At 41.9% G+C, this 12543-nt stretch overlaps 1 protein-coding gene across 1 annotated transcript in view; it reads right to left on the bottom strand.

The window, feature by feature from the left end:
• NECAB1 (N-terminal EF-hand calcium binding protein 1) overlaps positions 1-12237 on the bottom strand; it is a 236341-nt gene extending 224104 nt beyond the window's left edge. The window contains exons 1-2 of the mRNA XM_002710683.6: positions 11595-12237; positions 3074-3098 (exon numbers count right to left, since the gene is read on the bottom strand). Coding sequence (XP_002710729.3) covers positions 3074-3098; positions 11595-11693 — 124 coding nt within the window. The 5' untranslated portion in view covers positions 11694-12237. The remainder of the gene's footprint in view (positions 1-3073; positions 3099-11594) is intronic.
• Positions 12238-12543: the final 306 nt, after the last annotated feature.

Here is a 12543-nt window from a genome sequence, read left to right as displayed (position 1 = left end):
ATGAATCACCAATCGTTATTTTCCCCATTTTCCAGCAAATTTTCTTCTGTGTCATAGAGTCCAAAAGTAGTATCTGCCCTTACTGCACATTGTCTCTTTCACTTTTCATTGTTCCATCCCCAATTAAGCTGCCCACAAGAGATTCTATCACATGATGGTCTGCTACTCAGAGATCAAATACATGCAGCAGCTGTTTATTTGCAAATACAGAATGTGATGAACACATGGTACAGAAAGATGGTTAATTTCTTATGCTAACTTCTCATTTACATTAGATTATTCACTCTCCTTTCCCTTCTACAATTTCACGTATATGGTAAATAGCCTTATGTTTCTTCTCCACTAAACTCCACTGCAATAGAAACAATTGAAATATTACCAAGTGCCTCAGATAGCCAAGAAATCACAGCACAAAAACAGTAGCTTTTGGTAGTGATAATATTAATTATAATAACAGCATCCAAATAAGCAAGTATTAGGTTCTTAGTATGTTCCAGACACAACCCTGAAGATCTTACAAATGTTATCTCATTTATTATAACACCATGATACACATGAGTAGTATTATCTATGCTCTTTGTACGGTTAGTAGGTAGTTTAGTGATGATTTAAACCCAGACCTTTCTGAATACAGTGAACATGAAGGAGCAGAGTAGGGTGAGATGAAAGATAAAGGGCACAGTAATAAACAGAAGTGAGTTGAATGATGGAGTAGAACAGCCTCACTCATTATTCATGCATGAAATAAATGTCTAATGATTACCTAGGATGGACTAAGCCAGGTGTCTACCTTTAAGACAAGTTCCTTGCCTTCCTGAAGCATGTTCGGCTTATTGACTTTGGCCATAAAGACAATAGTCAATGTGCCCAACTGTTGAGAGCACACAGACAGGGTGGGACCCTGTCAGGGGCACTGAAGAAGGCTTCCCAAATCAGAAGCCTCTTGAGCAAGAATGTAATCAATATGTGAGAGGTCTCGTCTCAAGCTGCGCAGGCATGCAAAGGTACAGCAAAGAGAAGCCAAAGCAAAGCAATATGGCATTGGCGTAGCCAACAAAAGGGACGTTCCGGGAACTGAGCACTTCTGAGGGCTGCAGAGGAGGCAGCACAGAAAACACTGAGGAAAATAAGAGCAGATGGGCACTTGGGTTTTTATTTATGTTTGTTTTTTAATTTTAACTGATATATTAAAATTGTACATATTTAGGAGTACTGTGTAATGTTTCAACAAATGCATACTTTAGTAGAAGAGAGGGTTGGGTAAAGGTTGCTTAATAGACACTTAGGAGAAAGAAGTTCTGGTGTTTTATTTCACAGCAGGGTGACTACAGATATGATAACATACTGTATGTGTATACCTATGTATAAACTTTATATATACACATATATATAAACTTTATATATAAATATGTCTAGAAGAAAGGATTTTGAATCCTTGCACCATAAAGAAATGCTAAGTGCTTGGGCAGGGAGTTTTGACACCATGTTAGGATCAGCATTAGTAAAGGGTGCAAGAAGAGGAGAGGTATCATAGAGGAAGGAGTCAGGTGAGGAAATATGGGACACAGGGCTCTAGGACAAGTGACTATTCTCCGTAACATGGCATCTGAGATTACCTACCATAAGCCATTACATCATGCGAATTGAATTTTTAGCTGCCTTTTATTAAGACTACACATTATGATAATTTTAATGTTATAACTATTGATAATGTTAATTGTGTTTGGAAAAGAAGGGTGATAGATAAGCAATGATGGTCCTTAATCAGAGCCATGGGGTCTGAGGAAATAGCCTGAGAGAACCAGGAAATTGGATGGATACAGGGATGGGCATTTCAGAGCTGGAGACAGCTGCTAAAACACAAAGCAGGTAGCACAAAAGCAGATAGGTTACTCAGTTGTAAGCCAGTAATCACTGGAGCTGGATATCAGACAACAGGCTGAAGGATGGGATGAGAAAACAATGATAGTTTCATTAATTCTGTCTTAGAAAGTAATCAGATGATTCAAGTGAAAAAAAAAGTATCTTTGAATTGATAATATGTCATTCACTGCAACATAATTAAAAAGAAATTCTGATGGCTAGGCACAGTTAAATAACATCAGGATTTAAGGCACGATTTCATAGCCCCTTGGATTAATATATTTTCTGTTGTGTAGAAATTGTGTAATGTCACTCAAACCCTTCTTGACAACAACATATGTATTAAACCATCATATCTCGATTCTGATTTAATGTCTCCCTATAGATAAGAAATGGATTTTCAAGAAAAGGAAAGAACTCTTTGTATCTGAAATTTGTCAAGAATACATCTCTACCATAGTATTTATATTATAGCAAGGGAATAAACCTAATAAGCTCTGCTTTTTGGTATTCTATGGAACAAAATTTCTAGTAGAAAAAAAGAGTGAAAGGTATTGTTTGTGATAGCTTTTAATTGGACTTTATTCAGTCAATTACACTGAGGGGAGAAATTCTTTTACTTCTAGTTTTCTATAATCTACCACCCAGTACATGTACTGCAAATGTGAGAGTGAAGTATAGACCAGGGACTAGAGAACAGAGATAGGCTAGCAATGCAGAGTGAAGTGGCATCACCAAAGCCACTATGAAGTTCAATGTGGGCAGCCCTGACTTTGACAGCAAACAGAACTTGGTTCAAACTCCTGCATTATATATTAGAAATTCTAAGACTTAACACATAATGTATATCCATAGAGTGGAATACTACCAAGCAATGCCTGGCACACAGTGGACCCACAATGGCCTTCAGTGAATACAAGCTGGTATTGCTGTAAAATAATTTTTAAGGTGCAAAAGGTGAAAGTCAGGGTTCAAGTATGACAGGGCTCCTCTCTTCAAAGTGATAAATTTCATCTTCCTGTCAAGTAAAAATTCCTCTGCCAACTCCTTATGAGTATCTGGAAGCTAAACTTGCCTAAAACTGTGACTGGTACAAGAAACTGACATTTTTATGTCAATTTCTAGGGTTTTCACCTTCTTTGTTATTCTTCATAAGGTGGTACAGAATATAAGAAATTAATAAACAGAAACTCCAGATTTTTGAACTTACCATTTTTGTCTGCTCTCCTCAGTATCTAGAAGGGAAAAAGTAAAAATTTGTATCACCATTTTTGATAAGTATTGTTATGAACATTATATTCACACATAGTTCACCATTATTAAACAAAAGACATTCCAATTTTAAGTATAATTTTCTCAATTGAGATCTTTACTAAAAACAAGCTCCCCAAACAACTCAATGTTCATCAAAAGGTGAACACATACATAAACTTTGGTACATCCTTATAATGGAATACTGCTGGGAAAAAGAATTAGCTATTGATATATATATATATATATATTTAATAACTAAGATGGAATTTAAATAATTAGAGTGATTAGAAAACCTACACACCAAACAATATCTAATGCATAAGTTCACTTACATAAAATCACAAAACATGCAAGATAATCTATGGTTACAGAAAGCAGCAAGGGCTGCCTAGCAATTAGCAGGGCAGAGAAGGAGGGTTAGAAAGATGTGAGGAAACATTTTGGGGGTGACAGTTATTATCTTGATTGTGATCATGGTTTTACATATGTGAAAATCATCAAATTTAAATTTAAATGTGTACGTGTTAATGTAAGTCAGCAATACCTCAATAAAACTGAGAATAAAATAAGAGTAAGTCACAGATAAACAGAAGCTCACATGTCTGCACTTCAGTTTACTTTACTTGTATCACTATATTATTGGACCTATTTTAAATTGTCTTTGATGTATAGGAAATGTTCAACCGCCTGATATCTGTTACTTTTCAGTAATGATTTTTGGCTTTCTGAGAAACTAATCTTTCCTCCATTCTTGCTCCATTGGATAAGCCAGGTGTCACATCCCTCTGGCTACAGCAACTGCTCAAGGATGAACACAGTAGGACCACTGAATAATGGAGTATGATTTTGTTTGTTAAGAGAGAGCCATACTTTCTCTCTGCTGGGTTTGAACGTAAAAAGGTCTAGGCAAGGAAATGTTAGCAGCCATTTTGTGAGTGTATATTTGTAGGTTGAGTTATTGAAGTCCTAACCCTCAGAACTTGTGAATGTGATCTTATTTAGAAATAGGACCTTTGCTGATATGGTCAAACTAAGATTCAATTAAGTTAGAATTAAATAGGGTGATTCCTAAATCCAATGACTGTTTATCCCATCAGGAAAGAGAAATACAGAGATGCAGAAACAGAGGAAAGAGGTTGTATGTTGACAGAAACACACAGGAGTAATGCAGCCACAAACCAAGGAATCCCAGGGACTGAGAGCCACCATGATTAGTAAGGACAGAGGCATGGGACAGCTTCACCTCTAGAGCCTCAGAGGGAACACGGTCCTACCAATGCCTTCATTTCACCCATCTGGCCCCAAACTGTAAGAGAGGAAATGTTGTTGTTTAAGGTACCCTGTTTATGGCATCAGCTTGCTAAGGCAGCCCTGGAAATAACAGAATATATAACTTAAGCAGCAGCAATACCTAAGAAAGCAGTGTGGAGAGACCCAGAGAAACTTGACACTTGGGGCATCCCCAAGTCCCTAATCTAGTTATCCTGATGAGGATATCTCTGCTTTTCATTGCAGTGGCCAATAAAATATTATTTTTAATACAAAATGGTCTGGATTATTTTCTATTAGCTGCAATCAAATTAACCCTAACTGACATGTATACTGAAAAAAAAATCCGGATACTATAATAATTAAAAAGTTACATACAGTGCCAAAGAAAATGTCCCTCTGCTATATCACAACAAACTTTAATCACTTGCAAGGGGCTCCTGGGAATCATTTTCATCTGAGTAACTTGTAATTATAGTTAAATAACCACAGCTATTCTTCTATTTAAATCAGCACTTCTTAGTGGCAAGCTTGAAACATGGGCAGTGCTTATAAATCCCAGGTTGTCTGTTTCACTGCTTTCTACTACAAGAAACATTACTCTTTCATTCTATTGATTTCAGGGAAATAAGGCATAGCTCAATCAAATCATTACTGCTGGTGCTGGTGCTGTGTTCTGGTTGGTAAAGCCACCTCCTGCAGGGGCAGCATCCCATATGGGCGCTGGTTCGGGTCCTGGCTGCTCCACTTCCAACCCAGCTCTCTGCTATGGCCTGGGAAAGCAGTGGAAGATGGTCCAAGTCCTTGGGCCTCTGTACCCACATGGGAGACCTGGAGGAAGCTCCTGGCTCCTGGCTCCTGGCTTCAGACTGGCCCAACTCAGACCATTGTGGCCATTTAGGGAGTGAATCAGTGGTTGGAAGATCTCTCTGTCTCTCTCTGCCTCTGCCTCTTGGTAACTCTGCCTTTCAAATAAATACATCTTTTAAAAAAGTCATTACTGCTTTATGTTTTCTTTTTTTTTTTTATTTTTTTGGACAGGCAGAGTTAGACAGTAAGAGAGAGAAAGAAAGTGAGAAAGGTCTTCTTTCCATTGGTTCACCCCCAAAATGGTTGCTACAGCTGGCGTGCTGCACCAATCCGAAGCCAGGAGCCAGGTGCTTCCTCCTGGTCTCCCATGCGGGTGCAGGGCCCAAGCACTTGGGCCATTTTCCACTGCCTTCCCGGGCCACAGCAGAGAGCTGGACTGGAAAAGGAGCAACCTGGACAGAACCCGGAGCCCCAAATGGGACTAGAACCTGGGGTACCGGCGCAGCAGGCAAAAGATTAGTCTAGTGAGCCACAGCGCTGGGCCTTTCTGTTTTCTTATAAAATATTAACATTACTGAACTTTTCTAGCATCAGATGGGTATTGCCGTGACTAGTATACATAAGAAATTGGTTCTTCTTTTTATTAAATTGATTCTTTTATAGGAATGCTGCATTCAATAGTAAGTACTATGCTTAAAGCAGAATGAGACCCAAATAATCTTTACTCTACAGGAATAATTGCTAGTGGTTATATTGAGGATCCAGTTCCCCACCACAGCCAGCTTCTTTCTCTATTCTAAAACGAGGGAGTCCAACTGAGAGTCAAGGAAACACAAAATGCATCCTATTTCTTACCTTTGACACACTCTAAGATTTTATTTCAAGTTCTAGTATGCCCTCATGAGTTCAAAGTGACAAGATTAGGGATACCCACCCACTAGAGAGCTGGGCTCAGGATTTATGCCATTTCATTTCATAAAGGACAATCTTAAGTAGCAGTCAGCATTTTAAAGATTAAATTGAGACAGCAGCTTGTGTTAATGAGACAGTTATTATAATTAAATGTGAACAGAACTGTCTCTACTGCAAATTTTGCCTCTAAGCCCACAGACTAATAAGAAATGCACTGCAGATGAGAGTTGAGTTTATTATGCTATGTTACCACAGTAAACTGGGTCAGCTAATCTTATGGTTGCCATCACTAGATGAATAGTAAATAAATTTGAATATCATGGTCAGGCTTTAAGTTTAAATACAGATAATCCTGAGGTTTTATTGTAATTTAAAGATTATTAAAGGTTTTATTTCCCTCAAGAGAATATTTAACAACACTTTAAATAGATCAAAGGATGGGATGGTTGTGATGCTAGTTGGGACACCTAGATTCTATCTGAGAGAGCGTTGGTTCCAGTCCTGACCCTACTTGTGATTCCAGGTTCCTGTTAATGTGCACCCTGGGAAGCAACAAGTGATGGCTCCCGTACTTGGGGCCCTGCTACCAACCTGGCAGACTGAAGTTACTTCCCAGCTCCTGGCCTCAACCTTGCCCAGCCAAGGCTGCTGCAGCCATTTTGGGGGTGAACCAATAGATGGGAGCTCTGTCTGTCTCTCTAATATGTAATGAAAATGAGAACACGACATGTCATAACTAAAAAGAAAAAATAAAAAGCTATTCTTTGATAATCTTGACTGAAAATCCTCACCATAAACATATAATGGCAGACATTAAAGTGTAAATGTTTTCTTGGAAACAAAAAACTGAGACAATCACCATTCACTGAACTAATATTTGCTAACTGTGTCACACCATGGAGCAGGTTAATATTCAAGGATGAGATCAGTTAGTTACTTGGCAGACTCCTGGGAATCTGAGATTTAGGACGGAGTCAGGAATCATTCAGAACATGGAATCTTGTCCAAAAGGGGAGACCTAGTAGGTGAGTCGTGTTGTGACATCCACCAGGTGTTTTTTCCAGCTCACTCATTGCCCTGAGATAGAATGTGGGGGAACAGACACTGAAGGGTGGGTAGAAGAAAAGTAATCAGCACAGATGAGCATATTTTCTTCTCAATTTGTCCAAGGAGGAGCCCTGCAGGAAACCCAGGCAAGGCAAGCCTATGATGGCAGACAATGATGAGGCTAATTTTTGTTCTCCCAACTGGACAATCTCCCTCACATAATCAACCATGCATGTGTAATTAGGTGAGATAAGAAATATATGGTTGTCAATAGAACTCAGTCACAGAACCATTGCATCTGGAAAATTCTTTCTGCTTTGACAGTCCTCTGTCCATCCCCATTCTCAGAGATGACATATACAGGGACTTAGGATTAAATACATTTTAAAGGAGAAACTATTACTCATTTTCACCAAGTCTTTGACCATCTGGACCCTGTGCTTTTTGTTCAGGGTATAATGGGTGTGCATGCCTGGAGGGAGCGAGGAAGAAAAGGCAATGGAGTCACTTCCCTCTTTTACAACCTTCCAACCTCACTTCTACCTCACCAGGATGGAATTGTAACTAATTTCATTTGGGATTTCTCTTGCTTTCAGGGATGAATTGCAAGTTTGTTCTTCTCCCTCTGTACGTGGGAGCACTGATTAATGGAATGGTTCCAAAGAGTCCACATGCTACACAGAAGTGTGTCCTAAACTAGGGTTTATTCTCTCTTATCCAGAATGCAGTAATCTGGGGGAAAACATACTAGTGTAAAAACAGAAACAATTACCATCTTTCTGGGTCCCTCTGTGTTGTCGCTTACAGGAAACTGTTCAGACCCTCTCCCACACCAGCCTGTGTGATGGAGTCTGTTGGCACTAGTGCTAGGTTTTCTACGCCCCATAGGAGGTTTTCATGAATATTTATGATGAACTGATATTTAATTCTGTCATTTTTTAAGAAAGAAAGTCACATAAATTTGCTTGATAAAGAAGTATCCTTATGTAGCTTATGGATTTAGCTACTATTACATATGAATTTATGGAACACTGCTGTAACTATTACATTTCAAATTCTTACAGCATATTTTCTATTTTTCCTCAGTTTCCTAACCAGTAAACTCTTATTTCACACTCACAACAATCTTGGGAAATAAGTATCATACTCAGTATTATTGCTGATTTGGAGATAAGAGAAATGAAGCAAACCCCAACTGTTATGATTACAAGATTTTCTTGTTAAACATCTATCTCTTGTTTTTATAACTGGACATGTTTAATCATGTCGTTAACACTATTCTCACATCAGTTTAAATCATTTCTAGATAATTAACACTTCCAGTGGCATTTTAACTTTTAAAAGATGCATTGAGGCCAGTGTCATGGAGCAGTAGGCTAAGCCTCTGCCTGTGGTACCAGCATCCCAAATGGGTTGATGTGCTGGCTGCTCCTCTTCTGATCCAGCTCTCTGCTAATGTCCTGAGAAAGCAGTGGAAGATGGCCCAAGTGTATGGGCCCACACATCTGCATGAGAGACCCAGAAGCAGCTCCTGACTTCAAATCGGCTCAGCCCCAGCTGCTATGCCCATTTAGGGAATGATCCAGCAGAGGGAAAACCTTTCTCTCCGTCACTCTCTCTCTCTGCCTGTAACTCTACCTCTCGAATAAATAAAAATCTTTTTAAAAAGATTTAGTTATTATTTAAAGTCAGAGTGGCAGAGGGAGAGAAAGAGAGGAAGGGAGGGAGAGAAGCAGGCAGAGAAAGTCAGAGAGAAGAAAGAGAGACACAGAAAGAGAAGATACCTTTCATCTGCTGGCTAGGGCTGGGCCAGGTGGAAGACAGGAGACTAGAACTCCATTTGTGTCTCCTACATGGATGGCAGGGGCCAAGGTAATTCAGAGGTCTTCCACTGTGTTCCCAGGCACATTAGCAGGGAGTTGGATTGGAAGCAGAGCAGCAGGGAACACACCACACTCTGTTAGGGGATAGTGGCAGTGTTGTAAATGTAGGCTTAATCCACTGTGCCACAAGGCTGTCCCCCAGTGGCATTTTAATATAACCACTAGAAATCAAAGTTTTCCTCAAATTTGGAAATTAGTCTCCATGATGTAGATGCCTCCAGTTGATTTCATAACTATTACAGTTTGGTATAGGTAGTACCTATCACCTTTTTACTATAATCTGAATAAAACTTAAAAAGCAACCTTTCTTAGCAACTCTATTAGAATATACTAAATCTAATAAAATAAAAATGATATACTTATATTTCACATTTTATTTTTCTGCAAGCAAAATGAATAATTCAAAAGTTCCTAAGTAACAAATCCTTTTCCATGTCACATATTTCACCAGAGTATTAGATTTTTCACAAAATAACTTGAAGAAAAGTGTAAACAAAATCTTTTCTATTTGAGACAAAATCCAATGGCAGGTTTTTTTTTTGGGGGGGGGTAGACTGTAGCATTTACAGACAAGCATCTCTTACATGGAGTCAGTTTCATGCCTTTTTTTTAAATTTTAGAAATGGATATGAGAAGGCAAGGGTGCCCTCTTAATAAATGACTAGCTCCTCAAGACAGGCACCAGATGCTGTTTGGCTACAGAATTTGGAAATAACCATGCCTATATAATAACCAATGAGACTCCAACTTCCTTTTTATTTTTAAAAAAGAGTAGTTGAGCCTTTGAGCCAAGGTTGGTGTGCATATTGGGGAGCTTGACTTCCCATTCACCTGGTTTCAATCTTTTCACCTTTACACTGTCAGCAGAATTTGTTAACTGCTTTAAAAATAATCACAAGCAAGCACTAGCTATTCCTAGGGGACAGAGTATACTTCGGGTTAACGTGAATGGATGCCCCATTGGCCCTCTTTGAATCATGTTCATGGGTAGCAGCTTAGTTGTCAATGTCAAGACAGACGCGATTTTTGGAGCCCTGACTTCCTCCTGCCACTGAAGACAGCCGGCTAGCTGTGCTGTGTTGCCTGTCCCTTCACTCAGCTCAGTTTCTTGTGAGCTTTATGGCCCTGAAGAACCAAACTAGAAAGGAACAGTATCAGCCAGCCAAACCATTAGCACCACCAACATCATCCAATTGACCGAAGCCCAGGAGAGATCAACACTCACCAACAATAAGGCACCTAACAATCTGCCTGTGTGAATAAATGGGAATCTTACTCTTGGCCTTGGATGGGAGGAACATGGCAGGCCTTGAATGCCTGGAAAGAAGGCAGCCACAACGTACAGTTGAATCTTCTATCATTTGCCTTAGATCAATTTTAACTACTGATTGCAGTTTCTCTCTGAATGAAAAAAAAATCTAGCTAATCCATTCAAGATAAATTCTGGAGGGCTCCTTATCCCTCATCTCATTGTCTTCATTATCTCTGCCTCACCATTATGATACTAATAATTTGATTTCCTCACATTTTCATCTTTCTACAGATAAATGTATTTGGCCTCTGGCCCATCTCCTACTTATTTCGATTTTAATAAGAAATGATAACTCAGAGAAGGGCACAAAACGTGGCTCTAAGCCTTTGCCTGCTTCTATCAGGCCAAAACACGAAGCAGACTGATCTGTCCCCATGGGCCAGACACTACCTCGGGGGACAGCATGAATGTGACAACTGTGGGGCTGGGAGAAGTGTGAGCCGGGCGGGCGAGCAAGTGAAAGGGGAAAATCGGGAAATGGTAAGGCAGAGAAAGCGGCTGGATGACAGGGAGGAAAAACACAGAGAACAGAAACAGCAGGATGGAGAGTAAAGTGAAATTGAGAAATAAACAAGAAGCACACTGGCATCAAGAAAGAAGCCACGGGGTGAGGGCAGAAAAACAGCACAGACAGAAAGAAAGAATGATAATTTTGTCAGAGAGATGGAGGAGGGAAGTCAAGAAAACCAACAGCTGGAATTGATGGAGATAATAACAGTGATTACCACGTGGAGAGGTGCAAGAAGGGAGACCCAGGGGGCGCGGGGAAGGAAAAATAAGAGGCAGTAGAGAAAAAAAGAAGAGCATGAAAGAGACCTTGGCCATGGCTGTGAAAAGAAAAACAAATGCATTCAAAGTCATTGTTTTCCCAAGCGCTGAGGGAGGATGGCCAGGCAAGGAGGTGTCCACTGCGGTTCTGGGCAGCTTGCGGGGCTGGAGGCTGCAAAGGGACGCCCACCCCACCTCATACCTTTTGTTCACTCCAACCCCTATAGGATCCTGGCTGCTGGGGAATCTTAACTTTTCGGGATTCCGTTTAGGTTTGTTGAGCCCCAAACTGCAGCCTGGGACTGCCCTTTTTGACAAGCAGAGTGGCGGTTCTTTGCCACGGTGGTCTTCTGGGATGGAGGACAGGGAACATTCTCACCCAAGTTCTGGGCTCCCACACTGGCCGCTCAGCCCCCCCGAGGGAAGAGGAAAGGTGCTGGGGCAGCCCCAGCGCCACTCCTGCCCGCGGCACTTACGTCGAGGAAGATGGACATGCCCTTGGACAGCCGCAGGGCAGAGCTCAGCTCCTCCGAGGAGTTGTTGGAGCACGGCGACGTCTCCCGGGAATCCTCCATGCTCAGTGGCCGGCCGGGAGCTGGGCCGGGTGGACGCGCTGTCTCGGGCAAGGGCGCGGCCGAGAGGCTGCCTCCGGGCGCCGCCGCTGCCGCCAGGGCTCGAGCTGCGAGTGGGTGTGCGCTGCCTGGCGCTCCCTGCGCTCCGTCTCCCCTCCCTCTCGCCGGCCTCCGCGCTCCCGCACCGCTCGCTCTCACGCCCTGCCGGCAGATCACGGCGCCGGGAGCCGTCTCATCCCTACGCGTAGCCAAGCTCGGCCCCCAGCCACGGCCGGGGATGACCCCGCGGGACCGGGGCGCCCCACGACGGCCCCGCGGGCAGGGAGGGAGGGATCATGCCCACAGAGACACGAAGTGAAGAAGGACCCGGTCCCGTGGGCTTACCCTGCGGTGGAAACCGTGAGTCCACGGTGGTTTGCAGAGGTTTGGTCTGCTTCGCTTTAGCTCCTAGTGGGACTCCTGCCCCACCCTCCCCAAAGACGAGTGGGTTCCTGATGCCACCAAGAGAGGAACCGCAGCTTTAACGTGGGGATTAAGCTATGGCTTTGGGGATCTGCCAGATCTGAGCTCCAAGCCTGCCTTAGCTACTTGGGTGTTTTGCGATGTGGCAAGTTACAAATTCTTCAAGCCTCAGGTTTCCTCATCAGTGAAGTGGTCACAGTGATGGTTCTTAGCCCAAAGGGTTCTGAGGCATGCATGTGGCAATGCTGTCGACAGAGGCAGGGCTGTGGACTCTGCAAAGAATAGGCATCGAAAAGTTCCATAGGGGAAATGCTGGTCAGCTAATACCCAAATCAGACCTAGCCCTTGCGCCATTTGGGGACGATGTCTCTGTCTCTGCCTTCCAAATAAA

This window comes from Oryctolagus cuniculus, chromosome 6 (genome assembly GCF_051225735.1).
Source record: "Oryctolagus cuniculus isolate XC-2025 breed Fujian yellow rabbit chromosome 6, ASM5122573v1, whole genome shotgun sequence".
NCBI lineage: Eukaryota > Metazoa > Chordata > Mammalia > Lagomorpha > Leporidae > Oryctolagus > Oryctolagus cuniculus.
The sequence above is the reverse complement of the archived record's forward strand: the minus strand, read 5'-3'. Positions and strand labels throughout refer to the sequence as shown.